The sequence below is a fragment of the Saccoglossus kowalevskii genome, chromosome 7, assembly GCF_978046115.1.
Source record: "Saccoglossus kowalevskii chromosome 7, keSacKowa6.1, whole genome shotgun sequence".
Lineage (NCBI taxonomy): Eukaryota > Metazoa > Hemichordata > Enteropneusta > Harrimaniidae > Saccoglossus > Saccoglossus kowalevskii.
This window is the reverse complement of record NC_140647.1, coordinates 34,018,363-34,041,156: the sequence shown is the minus strand read 5'-3', so window position 1 is coordinate 34,041,156 and position 22,794 is coordinate 34,018,363. Positions and strand designations below refer to the sequence as shown.

General features: G+C 37.5%; 1 protein-coding gene and 1 long non-coding RNA gene across 2 annotated transcripts in view; one reads left to right on the top strand and one right to left on the bottom strand.

Annotated features, from left to right (window-relative positions):
* LOC100367172 (serine/threonine-protein kinase greatwall-like) overlaps positions 1 to 17,134 on the top strand; it is a 28,476-nt gene extending 11,342 nt beyond the window's left edge. Inside the window, exons 9-13 of the mRNA XM_085501502.1 lie at positions 7,228 to 7,414; positions 7,685 to 7,798; positions 9,718 to 9,819; positions 15,520 to 15,630; positions 16,428 to 17,134. Of these exons, the coding sequence (XP_085357628.1) occupies positions 7,228 to 7,414; positions 7,685 to 7,798; positions 9,718 to 9,819; positions 15,520 to 15,630; positions 16,428 to 16,474 (561 nt within the window). The 3' untranslated portion in view covers positions 16,475 to 17,134. The remainder of the gene's footprint in view (positions 1 to 7,227; positions 7,415 to 7,684; positions 7,799 to 9,717; positions 9,820 to 15,519; positions 15,631 to 16,427) is intronic.
* On the bottom strand, positions 13,704 to 15,037 carry LOC146740951 (uncharacterized). The gene is made up of 2 exons (XR_014930026.1): positions 14,665 to 15,037; positions 13,704 to 14,039 (listed from the first exon to the last, which is right to left on the bottom strand). It is a non-coding gene; the product is annotated as an uncharacterized LOC146740951 (long non-coding RNA).
* Positions 17,135 to 22,794: the final 5,660 nt, after the last annotated feature.

Below are 22,794 nucleotides of genomic sequence, written 5' to 3'. Positions count from 1 at the left end.
GTAGTAAATGAGTGGGTAGTGTGAGCATGTAGTGTAAATGAGCGGGTGAAGGGTGTATTACAGTAGTAAATGAGTGGGTAGTGTGAGCATGTAGTGTAAATGAGTGGGTGAAGGGTGTATTACAGTAGTAAATGAGTGAGTAGTGTGAGCATGTAGCGTAAATGAGTGGGTGAAGGGTGTATTACAGTAGTAAATGAGTGAGTAGTGTGGGCATGTAGTGTAAATGAGTGGGTGAAGGGTGTATTACAGTAGTAAATGAGTGGGTTGTGTGAGCATGTAGTGTAAATGAGTGGGTGAAGGGTGTATTACAGTAGTAAATGAAAGGGTAGTGTGAGCATGTAGTGTAAATGAGTGGGTGAAGGGTGTATTACAGTAGTAAATGAGTGGGTAGTGTGAGCATGTAGTGTAAATGAGCGGGTGAAGGGTGTATTACAGTAGTAAATGAGTGGGTAGTGTGAGCATGTAGTGTAAATGAGTGGGTGAAGGGTGTATTACAGTAGTAAATGAGTGAGTAGTGTGAGCATGTAGCGTAAATGAGCGGGTGAAGGGTGTATTACAGTAGTAAATGAGTGAGTAGTGTGAGCATGTAGTGTAAATGAGTGGGTGAAGGGTGTAGTACAGTCGTAAATGAGTGGGTAGTGTGAGCATGTAGTGTAAATGAGTGGGTGAAGGGTGTATTACAGTCGTAAATGAGTGGGTAGTGTGAGCATGTAGTGTAAATGAGTGGGTGAAGGGTGTATTACAGTAGTAAATGAGTGGGTGAAGTGTGCATTACAGTAGTAAATGAGTGAGTAGTGTGAGGATGTGTAAAGGAGTGGGTGAAGGGTGTATTACAGTAGTAAATGAGTGAGTAGTGTGAGCATGTAGTGTAAATGAGTGGGTGAAGGGTGTAGTACAGTAGTAAATGAGTGGGTAGTGTGAGCATGTAGTGTAAATGAGTGGGTGAAGTGTGCATTACAGTAGTAAATGAGTGGGTAGTGTGAGCATGTAGTGTAAATGAGTGGGTGAAGGGTGTATTACAGTAGTAAATGAGTGGGTAGTGTGAGCATGTAGTGTAAATGAGTGGGTGAAGGGTGTATTACATTAGTAAATGAGTGGGTAGTGTGAGCATGTAGTGTAAATGAGTGGGTGAAGGGTGTATTACAGTAGTAAATGAGTGGGTAGTGTGAGCATGTAGTGTAAATGAGTGGGTGAAGGGTGTATTACAGTTGTAAATGAGTGGGTAGTGTGAGCATGTAGTGTAAATGAGTGGGTGAAGGGTGTATTACAGTAGTAAATGAGTGAGTAGTGTGAGCATGTAGTGTAAATGAGCGGGTGAAGGATGTATTACAGTAGTAAATGAGTGAGTAGTGTGAGCATGTAGTGTAAATGAGCGAGTGAAGGGTGTATTACAGTAGTAAATGAGTGAGTAGTGTAAATGAGTGGGTGAAGGGTGTATTACAGTCGTAAATGAGTGGGTAGTGTGAGCATGTAGTGTAAATGAGTGGGTGAAGGGTGTATTACAGTAGTAAATGAGTGGGTAGTGTGAGCATGTAGTGTAAATGAGTGGGTGAAGGGTGTATTACAGTAGTAAATGAGTGGGTAGTGTGAGCATGTAGTGTAAATGAGTAGGTGAAGTGTGCATTACAGTAGTAAATGAGTGGGTAGTGTGAGCATGTAGTGTAAATGAGTGGGTGAAGGGTGTATTACAGTAGTAAATGAGTGAGTAGTGTGAGCATATAGTGTAAATGAGTGGGTGAAGGGTGTATTACAGTAGTAAATGAGTGAGTAGTGTGAGCATGTAGCGTAAATGAGTGGGTGAAGGGTGTATTACAGTAGTAAATGTGTGGGTGAAGGGTGTATTACAGTAGTAAATGAGTGGGTAGTGTGAGCATATAGTGTAAATGAGTGGGTGAAGGGTGTATTACAGTAGTAAATGAGTGGGTAGTGTGAGGATGTAGTGTAAATGAGTGGGTGAAGGGTGTATTACAGTAGTAAATGAGTGGGTAGTGTGAGCATGTAGTGTAAATGAGTGGGTGAAGGGTGTATTACAGTAGTAAATGAGTGGGTAGTGTGAGCATGTAGTGTAAATGAGTGGGTGAAGGGTGTATTACAGTAGTAAATGAGTGGGTAGTGTGAGCATGTAGTGTAAATGAGTGGGTGAAGGGTGTATTACAGTAGTAAATGAGTGGATAGTGTGAGCATGTAGTGTAAATGAGTGGGTGAAGGGTGTATTACAGTAGTAAATGGACGCTTTTGAATTGTGGTTCGAGTAAGCATCCGAGGCACCATCGAGACCCCAGTTCGCGTCCAAGTTTTGCAGCCTCTTCACAGGATATGTTGTCGCAGCGTATGTGTAACTCCTTTTGTATAGAAGAACACAGGGCCAATTGCACCTGATTTTCGTACATACCATGAAAAACTACATATTGCTTTCAAACATAAACCCCACATATTTAGGGATGACATCAAAAGATCGATGTCGGATAAAAAACTTGTTTGCTTTAGTTTGGGGGTGGGGGGGTTTTGACCTCAAAAAGTTTCCATCTGACAAAAACGATTTTATTTTTTAATGAAGTCAAACAAATCTTGGAGTATTTGTAGTTGTTGTTTTTTCTATGCAATCACGGTCAAAAATTACAGAAAATGAAAAAAAACACATCTGAGACGAGAAAATCGTTTGGTCCGAGTGTAATATGTGTTTTTCTTTGTTATTGGCGCATTTGTATAGTCTTTTTACACCTACCCGACAACCAACTGCTTTGCCATAATACTGTCCGATTATCAATTTGTATTTAGTGGTGAATGTAGTCTGACGTCAGGATTTTAGTGGGGGGGGGGGGGGAACTAAAGGAATTAAGTTTTTTATCCTACATTAAACTTTTGATGTTGTTCCTTAGCTTATTCAGTAAAATTGATTCAAATACAGGTTTAAAATGCTGTGCTTTTCACATAACTAATGTGTGAGCAAACCTATTTCTAAAAAACACTTCACCGAATACTGTTTAGAACAAAGAAACAGTACTTTCCTAGTAAATGCTGCACAAAAGCACTATCGAAGTTTAGCGGACTGTTTCAACAATAACGATGAGCCAAAATGTGGTACCGCATTATTGTATGTAAAACATGTTTTGTGTAAATGCCAATCACTCATAAAATAACAGTGGAAGGGTTTGATCTTCAGAGGCATCAAAAGTCTTGATTCCAATGAGTTTGCTCAGTGTCTTTCGTTTGATATTTTTCATACCATTATTATAATTCCACTGCAAATTCTGGTCTTTAGTTCACTCTCAACTCCAAGGTTAAAACCTGTCAGTCATTACAATAAACTCTGAACGAACGGAGTTTTTGCCTTTAGTGTTCATACACTTCTGTAATTGATTTACAATGTGAATTCTATAAACTATAAACATTGATTTGATTTTATCAGTTTTGAAACATTATATTAAAACCTGTTGACTTGTCACTGAAATGGACAGTACCCGGTACTACCAGCACATGTTATTACATACACAGCTCATTGACGCTTCAGGTCGGTGTATTCTCCTACACTGATCTGACACATATTGCATAAGGAGTGCCGGAAGTGCGAGGAGTTTTTTCTAAACTTTCAAAGTCAATCCTCAGTCAGCTCATATTTAATGTATATATAAAATTGAGAGGTATTGTACAAATAAAATTGGCTCCAAAATTGTGTAAATCTGTAATCTGTTTATTCTGCTACCGGTAGTTCTTGGTTTGGAAGGCATTCCAAGCGTGATTTTATCTCAAGCTATTCAAAACCTGAAATTATGCAGGGAATTTCAAACACAAATTGTATATTCAATATCATCTGCTGTTCCAAAGATTGAATTATGTATGACATTAACGATGTGTCTGAAGTTGATCATCTTCTTGAATACATTGATGATTCTTGCTTCTGAATAAAATAGAAATTAGACTTTCAATATAATTTCTCTGTTTCCAAACAATTGCTGATATCTTGATACTGACAGTGTACGCGTTGCCTGCAAAGTAATCACACTTGTAGAAGATGTCTATTTCAGCGACTCTAAGTCCACTGGTTGTCTACAAAACAATTGGGACAATATTTCTAACATCACTTGTGAAGCTAAAAAAAAACAATACAGAAGTGTATGAACATTTGAGACAACATTTTGATTCAAATTTTTATTCTAACAACAGTAAATTAAGGTAGCAGGATAGTTTTTTTGCATGAAAAATGTAAACACCTATAATCGGAATAAATTTTACAAGAAACCATACAATCTATATATGTTTAGAAAGCTCTTGACTTGTATTTTCCTACTATTAATATTTTGTGAACATTTTGTTTGTTTTAGCGTCACGTGATTCTGAAAATCAGCGGGGCTGATAATTTAACTAACGTGAATAAAATTTTAATTGTCATCTCTACAGTCATTCATGCGATCAAAAACTTTACGCTGTTTTGAAGCAAAGGTCATGAAGTTTAAATCCGTATTTCTATTTTTTGCATTAAGTTTTTTTTTCTTTCCGAAAATCACAAATTTCAAGCACGTTTTTTGGTGTTAAAGTTAGAGTATACAGGTGGTTTGCACGAGGTTTATGAAAAAACGCAATAGAATTTTGCAAATATGCAAATACGGATATGAAGCCAACATATCCAAGAGTAAGAAAAGTTAAACGGCGACATCGTAGCGCTATTCACTGAAACGCCATTTAAAATTAGGTCAACGGTAATTGCCAAAAACCGAACACCGAGAAATCGGCACTTTTATGATTTCAAACTTCAATCAACATTAACTCCCGTTTTAGGGGCAAAATTTACATGGGCTAATAATTGTAAATAAAATGCTTTGAAAGTTGTTTTCGGGAAAAATCATGAACCAACATTTATATCTGTGAAAAACTTTGTTTTTTGGCAGTTTTCTTTCACGCTATGGAGTTTTGTGACGGTCTGTGCTGATAACGAACGGTGACGTCATTCATTAAAGCTTGGATTATGCAAAGTGGGCGGTTCTGTTTGCGAGTAACAAACAATACAGACACTACACTTGGCAGTTGAAGTGTTTGCAAATACAGTGTATTTATTTTTGGGCCGTTGTGTTTGTAAACTTATTAGTTCAAGCATGATGCCACGAGTTTCGAAGTCTCCTGGAGGCAGCTCGTACATACTGGCGAAAGGGTGTACCCGTTACTGGTTGAGGTAACCCCTAATAGCTTGACAGTTTCACCAGAGCGCGCCGTCCCTTTCCAGTCGCTCGCATTCCAATGGCAGCCTTTCTATTTATTTCGAAAACTGACCCCTTCTTTCGGGATGACGGGAAGCTAGGCTGGCTCAGTTGCGATCGAATACAATCTCCTTGCGTGCAAAGAAATTCAAACTGACTGCCTAGACCGTGACGCCTGCGCTCCACTAATGAGATATTGCCTACTTTGCAAAATTGACAAATCTCTTTCTAGGGCGCCATTCACCAGTGACATGTCAACGAGTCGAATCTCGCCGTCTTCAAACGATCGGCCGTGACATTCACTCTCACTTTCTTCTTCTACGTCGGAAGGTAACAATATTTTCCTGCGAGATACAGACATCTCTCGAACGTTTTGAACAGGACTCTCAGTGTCACGGTAAAACTTTCTTCGCCCACCTCATGGCTGACACTGGTTTCGACGGGGAAATCCGTTCTGTACGAACCCAGCATCGTCTCTTTCAACATATATTTTGACAGGAGTGATCATTCTTTTGACGTTTTTCTTCTTTCTTCCTCGCTTTCTTTTTCTTGGAAATTTTCGCGTGCTTACAATCTCGTCCATAATTAGTGAATGACAACTAAACTAAAGAATTACTGACAACCCTCTCCTTCTTTGCATATTTTGCACATTAATGAAGGAAGCTGCCCTGTTTTTTAATTGGTGTGAATAGAATAATTGTAAAATGTGACCCAGTGATGTATGCCGGCATGTAGCATTTCCTGTGCTATTAAAAATCAAATCCCGCAAAACAGAGTTTTACCGTCGCAGTAACCTCAGGTCTTATACTTGTAGATGAATCTCTTCAAAATTTAATTGTAACCGGACTCACTGTTATCATCTATAAAAACTACCTAGATTTTAGATGATACTTTTATTTTTTACCGAAGTCGTACGAAAAAGTCAACCCTTGCCTTGCGTGAAACACTGGCCCACTATCCGATGTCAAGACGTCGGCTCTGGGGGGGGGGGCACACTACTATTTCGTTGCCGTGCATTTTGTTCGCATGAGCACATTAGATAAAACAACCAAGTATTTATCAGACAGATTTATTACATGTAACATAATTTACGAATTTAGAAAAACCTAAGCATGCAAGTATGCCTACTTGGTGAAAACTTCTCTGAAAAATGGATTATATAAACCAGGTCCAAGCATATTCTTATCATTGATCAACCTTTACATGTAGTTTGTGGCCTGTTACCAGAATGTTCATGCAATGCATAGCCACCACAGATGACCGTATTTTATTGTTTGCAACCATATTTTGTAAAAGGGAGCCCCCTCCTCCAATGTAACTGCATTACTTCTGGACTAGGAAAGTATCCCCGTGGTTAGACACCTTTCAATGACAAAGCCAAGAAAAAATATGACAGAAATTTATTGCAAGTTTTTATTCTGTTAACATATAATTACATTGAAGTGGTACATTCATGTACTTTTTTGTTTATTCAAAATTTGTTGTTCACAAGCGATTGTTTTGTCTTTGCTGTACTTCCTGCCTAGAAAGGCAGCAGTGCACACATCTTATCAGCTGTGTGTAAACTACAAACAGATATCTTATCAGTTGTTTGTAAATAGCAAATAAAGAAAGTGGCTCAACTTAAAACTATTTACCCTCAGTTCAGTTATGTTTGTAAACCATGCATATTAATGAGATGCACTAGTTTGGTGTACACTGGATAAACAAAAACTTGGCCATTTGTTTGCACACAAGAAAAAAATCAGTTTACTTGTACAAGATATTTTTTTTTCAATAAAATAAAAACACCAATGTATGTAGCATGCCTTAGGGAGCTATTCGTGTGATTTTCAAAAAAAAATGTGAAAAGTGCCCAAAAAACTATTCTGCTACCTTAATATATATACATGTATAAATGCATTAAATTAAAGCTGCATTGTGAGGTCGATAACCTCTATGTGACATACACTTTTACATTTTGTTCACACTAAATTTCTAAGCTGTTCTGTGTGACAACTGTGATGCTTTAATTACTGTTTTATTTCTCTGTCAGTTTCTCACTCCAGGAAATCCTTCCAATAAACAAAATATGAATTATAAACCATTTTTCACACCTGGTCACACACCATTACGTACACCAAAGAGCTGCATGAGAGGCCGTGTAGTGGATGAAACTGCTGGCAGGATATTGGGCACCCCGGATTACTTGGCACCAGAATTACTTCTCTACAAACCACATGGTAAGGATTATACTGTAAAATGCTTTAATTTCAAGAGAAACTACTTTTCATTTATTCAGTGTCAAGTATTGTAGCTGTGTACTCTTCATTGAGGTTCTCAAGTTAACAGTTATTGTCGCTGCTTGTTCCCTGGTCACCACATTACTAAGTGTGTTTGTAACAGTAAGGGAGATACGACCAGTCATTCATTTGCTGTTTGCCTCAGGTTGCATTTAAATCATGGAAACAGCAGTTATATGATGGCTAACATTTTTTTTTTTACTTGTTCAGGGCCAGAAGTTGATTGGTGGGCATTAGGTGTATGTTTGTTCGAGTTCCTCACAGGAGTTCCTCCATTTAATGACCAGACTCCAGATTTGGTTTTCCAGAATATCCTTAACCGAGGTAAATTAAGTTACTGTATGTATTCTGTACTTGTTAATCATTTTTTTTAATTAAAAACATCCCACAGTGAAGATAATGATAAAGATCTTGCCTTTAACTGTTATCCCACAAACCCTAATATTTTTTTGGCAGTAAATTCTGATATATTAAAAAACTGTAATTGACGGCGCAATTCATTTCACAATTTTATTTTCTCCAAAGAGACTTAATGTTACCTCTATTATGGCACATCAGCATTCTCCACAATCCAAAATAGCTGGTAGGCGGCCTAATTAGCATAAATTTTCATATTAATTTGCATACAGCATTCTAGCATTTATGTCATGAACTGCAATACACACTAAGTTATTTACTATTCTCTTTTTAATTTAATTGAAACATGTTACAATTTTTTTAAATACAAACAGATTGGTCACTATCAATATTTACGAAATGCAAAATGTTTGAAATCGATGATTTATACGTTCGCAAATTATTCTGCGTTCATGAAATGCAATTCGAGTAACCAAGAGTAAGTACAAAACATAATTGAGTTATAATGTAGAAAATATACGAGGTGATTTGTCCCGAAGCCAAAATGGACGATTTGTCAAAACAAAACCCATAACATTTTTATTTGTGGCATGCTAACGAAAAAATCTTTGTTTTCTACTGACTTCCTGTTCCGGTTCGTCAGTAAGAAACAGTACTCACCCATGCCGACAGACGGTAAGATGCATTTACGCATGTACGGTCCACAGGTGCCTGTGGTACGGTCATGATACGTTGCGTTTTCATACGTTGTTTTGGAATTCAAGAAAAAATGCTAGCAATCGGCAAAATAACAGAATCTGCTATGTTCTCGAAAGATTAGACATAAAAATGGATAAATTGAAAAAAGTACGTGGAAAAGATAACTAAAATATTAATCAATTACAAATACTCGTGGTAAACTAATCCGGCAGCCATGTTTGATGTTTATTACCGCTTTCCGAATTCAGTACACGAACACCCAGAATGCGCTGTTCCCCTATGCAACTTAGATACTAAATCGTTACAGCGCCAACAGCGGTGGGTGGCCGACGGTCGTTGAATGGGGTAGGCCAAAGGATCACCAGTTTGCCTTCTCCATGCTGTTTTCAAAATAAGTGGCAACAATGTCAGGCGACAATAAATTCAGGCGATTGACACATTGCCATGAATACACTTGATAACTGCTTGCAGACTTCCAGTGGTCATTGTTTATGTTTGGACTTTTGAAACAATAGCCAAATAAAGGGTTTGGCAACTACTCTTTTGTTAAGCTTGGGAAGAACAATGCAAGCTTTTTACAAATAATTTCAGTGGATGTACGTTGGTGGGCGGGTGTTGAGAGTTACTAGGCGGTCGTAAAACTTGATGGGTGGGCTGCCCGCCTAAAACCCCTTGTGGAGAACACTGCACATGATGAACAAAAATTGTCGTTTGGATGTTTTTTTTTGCTCAACTATAAGTGCCAACCCCTAAAAACATGTGTGTTTTTTTATCTAAGTACCCTGGTGCCATTAGTATGGTATGTTGCATTTTATACATGCAGTGAGGACAGGAAGGAGCATTCACTCAGGGCTGACATCATTTGTCCAACGAATGTCATTCTCCAAGCTGTGAATGCCTCCACGCTTGCAAGCAGGCATTGTTTTTCACTGAGGAGTGTACATCCACAGTAGTCAAACTTGTAATCTCCCGGATGCCGATCAGACACTCTGCCTTTTAATTCAAAAATTGCAGTGAAATAGCATCAACATTTGGAAAAGAAAATTCTTACTGACTGCTGAAAAGCAAATTATCCAATTTAATTTCACAAAGTAGATTGGTTCCCTCAACTTGTCATTGGCAATTAGCCTCAGATATTATGGTATCCAAAGCTTTGTGTAATGTTCACTGTTCTTGTTTTTGTTTAGATATCCCATGGCCTGATGGAGAGGAGTCGTTAACGGAGCATTCCCAAAGTGCAATTGATTTGTTGCTGAATGTTGATCCTAGCAAAAGAGCAGACGCCAAATGTAAGTACTGGTACATGTAATCTGTTGGTGGTGTTCCAGGGTTCACAGTGTGTGAAATCTGTATGTAATCTATCGTTGGTATTCCAGGGTGTACACTGTGTGAAATCTGTATGTAATCTGTTTGTGGTGTTCAAGGGTTTACACTGTGTGAAATCTGTATGTAATCTGTTGGTGGTGTTCCAGGGTTTACACTGTGTGAAATCTGTATGTAATCTGTTGGTGGTGTTCCAGGGTTTACACTGTGTGAAATCTGTATGTAATCTGTTGGTGGTGTTCCAGGGTTTACACTGTGTGAAATCTGTATGTAATCTGTTGGTGGTGTTCCAGGGTTTACAGTGTGTGAAATCTGTATGTAATTTGTTGGTGGTATTTCAGGGTTTACACTGTGTGAAATCTGTATGTAATCTGTTTGTGGTATTCCAGGGTGTACACTGTGTGAAATCTGTATGTAATCTGTTGGTGGTGTTCCAGGGTTTACACTGTGTGAAATCTGTATGTAATCTGTTGGTGGTATTCCAGGGTTTACACTGTGTGAAATCTGTATGTAATCTGTTTGTGGTATTCCAGGGTTTACACTGTGTGAAATCTGTATGTAATCTGTTTGTGGTATTCCAGGGTTTACACTGTGTGAAATCTGTATGTAATCTGTTTGTGGTGTTCCAGGGTTTACACTGTGTGAAATCTGTATGTAATCTGTTGGTGGTATTCAAGGGTTTACACTGTGTGAAATCTGTATGTAATCTGTTGGTGGTGTTCCAGGGTTTACACTGTGTGAAATCTGTATGTAATCTGTTGGTGGTGTTCCAGGGTTTACACTGTGTGAAATCTGTATGTAATCTGTTGGTGGTGTTCCAGGGTGTACACTGTGTGAAATCTGTATGTAATCTGTTTGTGGTGTTCCAGGGTTTACACTGTGTGAAATCTGTATGTAATCTGTTGGTGGTGTTCCAGGGTTTACACTGTGTGCAATCTGTATGTAATCTGTTGGTGGTATTCCAGGGTTTACACTGTGTGAAATCTGTATGTAATCTGTTTGTGGTGTTCCAGGGTTTACACTGTGTGAAATCTGTATGTAATCTGTTGGTGGTATTCAAGGGTTTACACTGTGTGAAATCTGTATGTAATCTGTTTGTGGTATTCCAGGGTTTACACTGTGTGAAATCTGTATGTAATCTGTTTGTGGTGTTCCAGGGTTTACACTGTGTGAAATCTGTATGTAATCTGTTGGTGGTATTCAAGGGTTTACACTGTGTGAAATCTGTATGTAATCTGTTGGTGGTGTTCCAGGGTTTACACTGTGTGAAATCTGTATGTAATCTGTTGGTGGTGTTCCAGGGTTTACACTGTGTGAAATCTGTATGTAATCTGTTGGTGGTATTCCACGGTTTACATTGTGTGAAATCTGTATGTAATCTGTTGGTGGTGTTCCAGGGTTTACACTGTGTGAAATCTGTATGTAATCTGTTGGTGGTGTTCCAGGGTGTACACTGTATGAAATCTGTATGTAATCTGTTGGTGGTGTTCAAGGGTTTACACTGTGTGAAATCTGTATGTAATCTGTTGGTGGTGTTCCAGGGTTTACACTGTGTGAAATTTGTATGTAATCTGTTGGTGGTGTTCCAGGGTTTACACTGTGTTAAATCTGTATGTAATCTGTTGGTGGTATTCCACGGTTTACACTGTGTGAAATCTGTATGTAATCTGTTGGTGGTGTTCCAGGGTTTACACTGCGTGAAATCTGTATGTAATCTGTTGGTGGTGTTCAAGGGTATACACTGTGTGAAATCTGTATGTAATCTGTTGGTGGTGTCCCAGGGTGTACACTGTGTGAAATCTGTATGTAATCTGTTGGTGGTGTTCAAGGGTTTACATTGTGTGAAATCTGTATGTAATCTGTTGGTGGTGTTCCAGGGTGTACACTGTGTGAAATCTGTATGTAATCTGTTGGTGGTGTTCCAGGGTGTACACTGTGTGAAATCTGTATGTAATCTGTTGGTGGTGTTCCAGGGTTTACACTGTGTGAAATCTGTATGTAATCTGTTGGTGGTGTTCCAGGGTGTACACTGTGTGAAATCTGTATGTAATCTGTTGGTGGTATTCCAGGGTTTACACTGTGTGAAATCTGTATGTAATCTGTTGGTGGTGTTCAAGGGTTTACACTGTGTGAAATCTGTATGTAATCTGTTGGTGGTGTTCAAGGGTTTACACTGTGTGAAATCTGTATGTAATCTGTTGGTGGTGTTCCAGGGTTTACACTGTGTGAAATATGTATGTAATCTGTTGGTGGTGTTCCACGGTTTACATTGTGTGAAATCTGTATGTAATCTGTTGGTGGTGTTCAAGGGTTTACACTGTGTGAAATCTGTATGTAATCTGTTGGTGGTGTTCAAGGGTTTACACTGTGTGAAATCTGTATGTAATCTGTTGGTGGTGTTCCAGGGTTTACACTGTGTGAAATATGTATGTAATCTGTTGGTGGTATTCCACGGTTTACATTGTGTGAAATCTGTATGTAATCTTTTGGTGGTGTTCCAGGGTTTACACTGTGTGAAATCTGTATGTAATCTGTTGGTGGTATTTCAGGGTTTACACTGTGTTAAATCTGTATGTAATCTGTTGGTGGTATTCCACGGTTTACACTGTGTGAAATCTGTATGTAATCTGTTGGTGGTATTTCAGGGTTTACACTGTGTGAAATCTGTATGTAATCTGTTGGTGGTATTCCAGGGTTTACACTGTGTGAAATATGTATGTAATCTGTTGGTGGTATTTCAGGGTTTACACTGTGTGAAATCTTTATGTAATCTGTTGGTGGTAGTTCAGGGTTTACACTGTGTGAAATCTGTATGTAATCTGTTGGTGGTGTTCCAGGGTTTACACTGTGTAAAATCTGTATGTAGGTAATCTGTTGGTGGTATTCCACGGTTTACACTGTGTGAAATCTGTATGTAATCTGTTGGTGGTATTCCAGGGTTTACACTGCGTGAAATCTGTATGTAATCTGTTGGTGGTGTTCCAGGGTTTACACTGTGTGAAATCTGTATGTAATCTGTTGGTGGTGTTCCAGGGTGTACACTGTGTGAAATCTGTATGTAATCTGTTGGTGGTGTTCCAGGGTTTACACTGTGTGAAATATGTATGTAATCTGTTGGTGGAACCCTTATGCCTATCTTTTACTTTTCATATCATATATAAAGTGTCATAGTACCCCAGGGAAATTTTTACTACCAGTACTTACAAAATTTGTCTCACGTTTAAAGTTTACAGTAGTCAACTAATGTAAGCGACCATCATTTTATTAGTCCCCGTTCGGACGCAGTCCTAAAACGAGGACTTATGTTTTGACCTCCGTGTGTCTGTGGGTGCGTGCGTGCGTCAAACTTCACACATACATCATACATGATATTATACATATGCACGTCAATTTGTTTCACAATCTGATACAAGATGGCCGAATGGGGGCCATTTTTGTGCTAAAAATCATCAAAATCAAGCATTTTTCGGCTGTTTACAGATGGATTTTGTTCAAAATTGATATATACGTTACACATTATAGGATCTTGATGCACATCATTTTGTTTTTCAGATAAGATTCAAAATGGCCGAATTTTAAATATTCATTATACATCATGCTATTGATAGACAGATATATTGGTTTGACGATTCTATTCAAAATGGCCGATTGGTGGTCATTTTTGTGCTAAAAAAATCCTCAAATATTAAGCATTTCTGGCATTTATAGATGGATTTCGTTCAAACTTGGCATGTCATTTTATTTTTCAGATCAGATTCAAAATGGCTGACTGGCGGCCATTTTGTTTTAATGATTGGGCTTCTAGAGCCATATCCAGTGTTCTCCCCAGGCTCAGAGGCAAACATGGCGGTCTAATTTGCATGCTAATTTGCATACTAATTTGCATATTTTTCAGGATTCACTCTCACAAAAACAAACATACAAGACAGTATTAAAATGTATGAGAGACTTTATTTAAATTACATAATACTTTACATACTATACCATAATTTGACAAGATCGTCATTTAATGTGAACTGTTCCATAAAACTTAGTCTAAACTATTCCTTCTGACTTTGTTGTGCTCCAAACATTGGCTGCCTTACTGTAGTTAAACTCGTCATAGACGTGCACGGGACTTTGTTCCATAAAGAAGATCCACTCTTTCCAGTCATGTTGTGCTTTGAGCATTAACTGCACAACATTCCTAGTGGGAAAAAATGAAAAATAATTAAAAAAAAAACAATGAGAATTGAGGTTCAAATAAATGTAAACATAACGATTGAATTGTGTCACGATCGGGAACCCAGTGCCGTATGGATAGCATTTCGTCTGCAAAACATGTTGTTTACATGTTGGTTTTGTCAGGTCAACGACAAGGAGACTTGGGAATTTCGAGGAAAAAAAACATGAGGTCACTATTCAATTAAAATTAAACGTAACGATAGAATTATGTATACAAATCGGGATTCCATCGATTATAGCGCGTGATGATAGCAGCTGTCGTTCGCAAGACGTTGACAGGCCGCCATCTTGGAAATACACTGTATCTACACAGGTCAACATGTGACCGGAAGATTACAAAATTCGATTTTTTTTTTGCTTGGACAAATTATAACATACGCGTACCTATTAATCTATGAAGATATCCATAAATAATCTAAAAAAGTTGACAGTGACGAGTGATGTTTTTTTTTTTCATGTCGTGTCTATACCAGCCTCGTGTCTAAGATGTTGATTGAAATCGGTGTAGGCCTACCATGTTCGGTGTTCTTACGATTGGCAAAACATACACACACTGGCATTTTATTTCTAAAATTACGAAATCTTACCTGAACAATTGACCTTAACCAGGGAAATGTCTTTTTCCACGACTCATCAAAACCAGCCTCACGCCGTTTCCGTGTTTCTACACGCTTCCGTTTCTGTGCTGTGCTAGCAGTGATTGTACGTTTTAGCCGGGCGGCATCACCTTTTTTTCCTTTACATGTTTTGTCATATAGCATCTCGGTGTTTGCAACTTGAGTGACAATTTGTTCCCCATTGACAGCGTCTGTACTTCACACGTGTTTAACAATGGGACTGTTTAATTCGTCCCGGCAAGTTCAAACCGCCGTGGCGTAGACGGTGATAATTTATGCAGTGCTACGTGTGAGCGGGTCAAATGGATGTAAACAATGCATCCTATTAGCATGGCGGTGAAGTTGTAAGCATGGCGGTCCTAGCCCAAGCGTGGCGGCCGGGTCGCCAAGCATGGCGGTGCCGCCATGCTTTGTTCTATGTGGGGAGAACACTGATATCTCTTAAATGCTTTGACTGATTATATTCAAATTTTATATATTCGTTATACATCATGTTATATATATATATATATATACATGTATTCAAAATGGCTGATTTTGAATGCTGTTCCAGTCCAGAGCAATATCTCTCAATATGGACAACTATATATCTTAAATTTGATAACTAACGGGGACTGTGCCATGCATGGCTTGTTTTATTTTAAGTTTCAAACCACACAAAATTCTAAAATTTTGTTACTATGGGGATAATTTAAAAAATGTCATGGAAATGCATTCAATGACTAAATAAGTTATTTCCATGGTGGAAAGTGTCTGGGAGATTTACTATTTTTCACAATGCTCAAAACTGTGGTTCATATATATTTATCATGTTATTCTTGACAGCTTTGGAGCATCATAGTCTGTTTGCTGACATTGATTGGGTTAACCTTCATAACATGGAACCACCATTTCTACCTAACCCGGATGATGCCACAGACACAACATACTTTGAAGGTAAGAATTCCAAATGCTTATCTGTTTCTACAGTACAGGTGTATAAACAATGAATTGTTACCATTTTAAAATTCTGTGAAAATTGGTCGTTGCTTAACAACCTCAAAAATAAAAAATAAAAAAATCATTAAAAACTTTGTAGTAACAGTTTGACTACAAAGAAATCAGCTATGAGGTAGAAACGGAGCACTGCAAGTAAAATGACATGAAAAATGAGATTTGAACCAGTTGTAGGTTGGGTTCCAAATATAGTATTTTTTCTATGTATTTCACATTGTTACTCTGATTCAGTTATTTTTTTAAGCTTTGCTAAATATGTAGTTATATTTCATATTTCTGTGATATAAATATAAGTCTGTATGATTATGTGTTGCATGTGATTGCCTATACATTGAACCTGGTTCCTCGTTTGTTCGTTGAAAAAACAAAAAATAAGACAGATATGCAGCAGTTAACCTTGAACTTTCCCTGCCAAAATTGTTAATGCAACATTATTTTTATTTTTTTCTTTCATATCATTGTTATTTTTAAACCAGTCGGATGTAATTACTGTAAAATCTGTATTAGAAACTGCTTCCCTAATAGAAGTCGCAGCCATTCTGTTTGAACAATTGGGAGTAAAAAAAAATCACAATTTGTGTAGAAGTTCTAATAGAAACGGCATCTCCTCTGTTGCATTGTACCATTTAAATGGAAAATGCGGCTTCTAATACAGATTTTACAGCACCATTAGTTGCACGTTTTTTTTTTGTGAAATTATAAAAATTGACAAACTTTGACTTTTTTTCTTTTTACAGCTCGCAATAATATGCAGAATCTGAAGGTATCAGCCATAGATATGTGAATCAGGGACAGGATTTCAGGAAGTGACTAATTAGCATATTCAAATTATGTATTTGATTACTGTGTGGTCTATTTATAATTACTGTAAGTTTTAGCAAATCATGATCATGTGATTTTAAAATAATAAACATATTAATAAATAATTTGACAGTAATTTTTTGAAAGACTTTTAAATTGTTATATTTAGTGTGAATTTTTTTTGTAAAATATTTATTTAACAAAATTTAGTTTAAAGTCAGATCTGAAATTTGTAATGAAAAGAGTGTGGAGCACTGTGGTTTGCGCGAGATGGTTTCTCTGAGAAATGAAATGTAAATCTACCAAAAGTATAATGTGGTTCTTCAGTATTATGCAATCTGGTATATTGTCAAATGTCAATTAAAGATTTGTTTTTACAATATCACTCAATCTGATCAGGTAGTTTTACAATTTTATTTGCATTTTCATGTAAAGATTGCAAGTATCAAACTTATTCATTCCTGTAATTACAATATTGGAGTTTGTCTCTTTCATTTTTGTTGTTTATTTTTCTGCTGGTCTTTCACGAATTTTGTTAGATTAATCAGTGACAAATGCAATGTCTAGAAAATAAATAAATTGACTTGATCTTATATTGTAATGTAATGTAATTGCATGAAATAAAAATAAATAATAAATGTAAGTTTTATGATTTTTGTGATTAGCCAGAGTGCCCCAGTCATCACACAGCAAACATTTGAAAACAAAGTTTTTCACATGCTTTGTATCAAACATGTCATGTGATCGTGACTTGTGATAACACTTTCATCCTTTGAGCACCAAAAGTCAACTCAGGCACCATCCACAAAATACTTCTATTTATAGTTTGCTTTTGTACATTAAAATTGTTGAATAAAACCTAGAAGCAATGTCACATTTTGTCTGTTTGGTCCAAAATTAAGATTGAATTCAGTGGAAATTACAGAAAATGTGAACAATTTAAGCAGGACAAAAATGTGACCCTCAATTGATTAAAAAGTATTATTTTCTATCAAAAGTAAGTTGAGAAGTGAAAAAATGTGGCTTCACCGACCAAATTATTGCACTACAGCTGTTTCATACAAATTCCGATAAATTTTGAGTGCCTTGTTTAAACACCTTGGTAATAAGTTATCATGGGAATACTTTGGATAAATTTAATTTGATTACAGAGTAATTTAATATTTTGCTACTTAATTTTACAGCAAAAAGAAAGTCAAAAGTTGATATATTGAAGTGTGCCCTCTAGTGATCGAAAATGGAAATCTTTTATATTTTGTGCAATGACTGACCATGCCAAGTGTAGTACGGTACTGCTGTACATTTAGAGAGATTACGTAGATGTTGATTTCTGTATGGAATCCTAAAAGACTGACCTGTTTATTCAACTAGATTACAATGTAATTTGGTGTATGTGTGCATTCCAATGATCACCAGTTTTTTTTTAAAGCAGGGAGTCCTCACCGCATGCGTCAAATGGCCTTAGGTGTCATTGTTTAGAAACAAGCGTCTACCCATGAGCCTTTGCGTTTTTAGCATGAGTTGCTATTGTCGCTTGAGACTCAATCATTGATTGGGATGATCCCTGCAAGTGCGCAGGTGACGACCCCTCCGCTTTAATATACTACAACACACTTTGAAATAGCTACATGCCATTTTAGCGAATTTGACTCAAAACATGAATTAACCAAATCTTAATTTAGCTAAAATGCCAACAATCTCATTGTGAGAATATATTTTATTCTAAATTAGCGACACCTTGAATTAGCGAAATTACAAGTTAGCTAAATTAGCTAAAATGACAAGCTAGCTAACGTTTCTTACGTGACGTGTCTTACAGTATTGGATTAAATGTGTGCATACTAATTGCTTATTATACATACTATGCAGGTATATTTGTTAAGCAGGCAACAGGATAACCGACATACAAGTACACTGTAACTGCGTTATAATGAACACATTGCATGTTTTCTGCTCATAACTTCATTATAAAAAATAACTTATATGTATATCCTACAACAGGGGGGGGGGGGAGTTGCGTGACACGATTAGTTGAAATAATCGCCTCATTTGCATAAATGAATATTCATGAGAAATGAAAAACTCGTTTTTTCAGTAATATTGTGCCAAAATGCTTTCCGATAGCATACATGTTAGTTCTAAATTGACTGATTCTGTAGTTACGAGCTGAAAAATAATCGGAAAAATGATGTAAAGGTATTTTTTGAGACACGTTTTCGATCAGACTCCAGCTAACTGTTGAAAGTAAGCATAGGAGTTCTCTTTACCATGATCATAGCAAGTTACGAAATTCATGGTGAATGCAGAGGCACGTTTAAATTTCACTCTAGTACTATTGCTCAAAATTGCTCAAAATGTTTTCGGTGACTTTTATCAGTGACAAGTTACTTAATTAGTATGCATTTCGAGAAACCACAGTGTGTGTGCATGCACAGTTTGAAATGGAACAGTTTTGAATGCAATAAAATCACGCGTAGAACTCGGGCTCCAGCAAGAAATTGTGGCGTCAAACTGGTTGTCGGCTGAATTGTTTTGCAATAGACAATAATTTTGGAGCCTGTAGTTGTCTATGAAATGTTTCTAAGTTTTGTTGAGGATTATTCTGTAAAGAAATTGCTGAAATTATTTCATCTGTTCGTAAACGGGACGTTGTTGCTTTGACGATGGCTTTGGCTGGTTCCCGCCTCAAGTGTCATGGCGTACCAAGCCACACTCGCAAAGGACGCCGGGAACCAGCGAAACGATGGCTACGGACGACTGACGTCGAAACGTTCCATTCAGATCGGATGGCGCCCTCTCGTGCCAATCCCCCCTGTCCTACAAGGAGTGTGTAGGTTATTAGTTTTTAGTTAAGTTGTATAATCAGTGTAAGATTAAACTGAGATTGTGTGTGATTTTGTAGATTTTTTTCTGATATGTATAAAATACTGTAAACTGTATTAAGTGACGATTAGTAAAAACTATTTGGAAACAATAACGAATGAATTTGTTTCTCAAAAATAACCTTTTTTAAAGCGCGGTGGTACTCGCGCAGCGCATGATCGAATTTCATGTAAATAAACAATGTATTTTACACGCGTTGTATACGTCGCTATGAGTCCCATATCGAACAGGACGCGGCGCGACGACTATCGCCCTTTAAAAGTATATATTTTGCAGGCAGCCTTTAGCAGTCGTTCAAAACTGATGTACATGCCTTTTTAGAACGCATGTGGGCCACATATATTGTTAACCGTTTTCAAGTCGGGCGAAACAATTTTTTACAAACTTCACGAAAACAGAGAAATTTTGTAGCAGGGAAAATTAGTGCGGGGTCCTATAACAAGTCTCAATAACATTTTTCTTCAGGAAATCGCAAAAAAAATATTTATTACAATATATTATTTCCTGTAGTCACGGTTACCGTGCACGTGTTTATCCATGGCAGCCACACAAAATTCTGTTCTGATTACGTACTTAGTAGTTTCCATGGCGATTTACCGGGCCATTTTTTTGTGTTCCGGGTTACGGTGGGGGTATGTGTTGTGCTAGGAAAACTAATTTCATAACTATCTACTGGCGTTGGGAGAATAATAAATATAGTCACGCTGGAACTAGTTGACGATTGTGATTAAATTGTTAAAGCGGGAGAGTCGTCACCTGCGCATGCTTCAGATGGCCATAGCATGTCATTGTTTACAAACAAGCGTCTACCCATGCGTGTGTTGTTATCGTCGGTTGGAACTCATTTCCCGCGCGTACAGGGAACTCATACTAGCTATGTGACATCATGTTATACTTTTAGAGTGCATTCACGGTTTTTTAGTAACCGTGGTGCATTCAAATAAACAGGTCAGGATTGTGCTGCCCTCACAGCTACGTGTAGGAAGTAATAGCAGAGTGTTGTCTCGTGCTAAAACTGTGCGTGTAAACGCACTAAATGTCAGTGTGTGAATTAAAACAGCTAGATAAATACAATTCAAGTATAGTTTGTTCCAAGTCAATATCAGAAGTACAAACTTTAAAATTTAAACATTATTGAAGAGGAGGACGAGGAGTGGTACGTGCAATCGATAATCAGCCGTAACCACCGTGACACTTTCACATTGTTATCATCGTTCTGACATTATTTATTAAAAAGTTGCATTCCCATTTCGGATGATACGCAGAAAACCTCTCACTGACCCATGTAAGCATCATGATAATGGGTTTGGGCTGTGTATAGGTCTTGAGAAATCTTATTAAAGAGATTCCGAAATCAAACAAACGAGAGTATTTTACACGCGTTATATAAGTCACATGGGACCCACATCGGGAATTACAAATAGCGACGAATAATGTACTTAAACATTTTACAATGTACGAAACATTTTACCGACATCAATCTCCGAGTCCGTGTAAAGGTCAATTACTTATCACATGTCGACGTGATTGACTCGCTCCCTTGCCGCTAAAATGTATATTTAATATAGTCACACAGACACAAAGTAAAGAAGCGAATTTTGAACAACATTTTGTACAATCTGAATATACGAACTAAATTAAACCACCGTGATCTGTATTATAACGCGATGTGCATAAAAAGTTTTGAGCTTTGAAGAAACTGGAGAAATTTATTTGTGTAGCCTGAGCGTGACAGAGGCTCTTGAATCCGTCTATACGGGGTGAATTAATATAAAATGATACTCATATCTGTGTACACTAGTATAGTATAAGATTCTACATCACCTAATTCGCCGGCTTGTAACTTATGCAGTTGTTCAACATCGTGCCTTCCTATTTGTGGAAGGAGACATGCACATTGTAAAAGGACATTTTAAAACATATTTTTCAGGTTCAAGAAGGTTTTTGAAGTATCTATATCTATATCTGTATTTTTGATTTCATTGCACGTTTGTCTACTAACATCGGAAACTATCGAACTGAGACGTCGCTGATAACATGTCTAGTAACTAATGCGTAACCGAACTCGTATTTGAACAAGATGTTTGAAACATGGAATTTGCTCAGGTATCTTTACCTAAATCTTTAATTTACATAGTGTGTCTTATTAGACAAACACATGATTTTTTTAAAACTATTTCGAGGAAAAGGAGGTTTTTCCATGTACTCTTTAGATGACAGTGTCCAGGCTCAGCGGCGGCACGAAATTTTGCGTGTGTGTGTGTGTGTGGGGGGGGGGGGGTCCTGCTCACTGTCCCTTGCGTTCCACCACTTTTTTTTCGGGAGCGACATCCCTCACCCCGTGCCGCCGCCACTGAAAGTGGTGGATCACCGTAATTTTGAGACGTAACGTTGAATAATAACCTCCCAAAGTTAAAAAAAACTTCCCTAGTAAACATAGAGGTATACTCAAATATTCTGACGGAGATCGGAGATCGACAACGGAAACATACATGCTCTGGGTTAACGGTTAATTCGGCAGTCTGAGCACATTAAAACAGACCTGTATTGATCTACGTCATTCTCAATGATTCACGAATATGATGATTACTCGTACACATACCCCCATCAGTTCCGATTCATCGACCTGAACTAAACAGTTCAAACAAGTCGATGTATTTCTATATCCGCGATGTCTTATTAAGATAGATAACTGCTCTTCACTGTATCTCCTCGGCTCCACAACAGCTGCAACACTGCTCTAGTTATAATATCTCCTTCCGAAGCAAGGGTACACGTAAATCCATAGAACATTTTCTTTTATATTAATTTTCTACACAAAGCGATGTCTATGTCTACTGCGTCATTATAGGATATGTTTCCTAACGACAGTGGTGAATTATACTATGCGTACTGTTTAAGTGAAAATCGGATATATAAAATAACGTTTTTCTCGAGCACATCTCCTTCAATGTAATTTTAGATGTGAGGGGGCTTCAGAGTTAGGGCAGCGTGCCAGAAATATCTGCCATTCTGATTCCGACGTGACACAGTTTGAATCGGTCACGAACTCTAAGTAAATGGATGTATTTGCCCGAGGTTGAATTTATTTAGCAATTGATTGTGAATTAAATTTACGTGACCCAAATTACAGGTATCATCGCGAGATGCAGTAGGACATGATTTGTAGCCCCGAATCAATCATTGTCGTGAAAAACAATATGAGCAATTACTGCTAAATATCTACTGTTATTTAGCGCAATTTGGCGCCCACGTTTCAACGTAATTAATCCTAATGAATATAGAGTGCTGGCCCTTAGTTTAAATCGATTAATACACACCATAATTCATTAATCGTGAAAGAGCTTTTCCCTCTCACCAGCCGCCATCACTCATACCCATCCACCCCTGCGTAATCAATGGTTCAAGAGATGGCGTGTA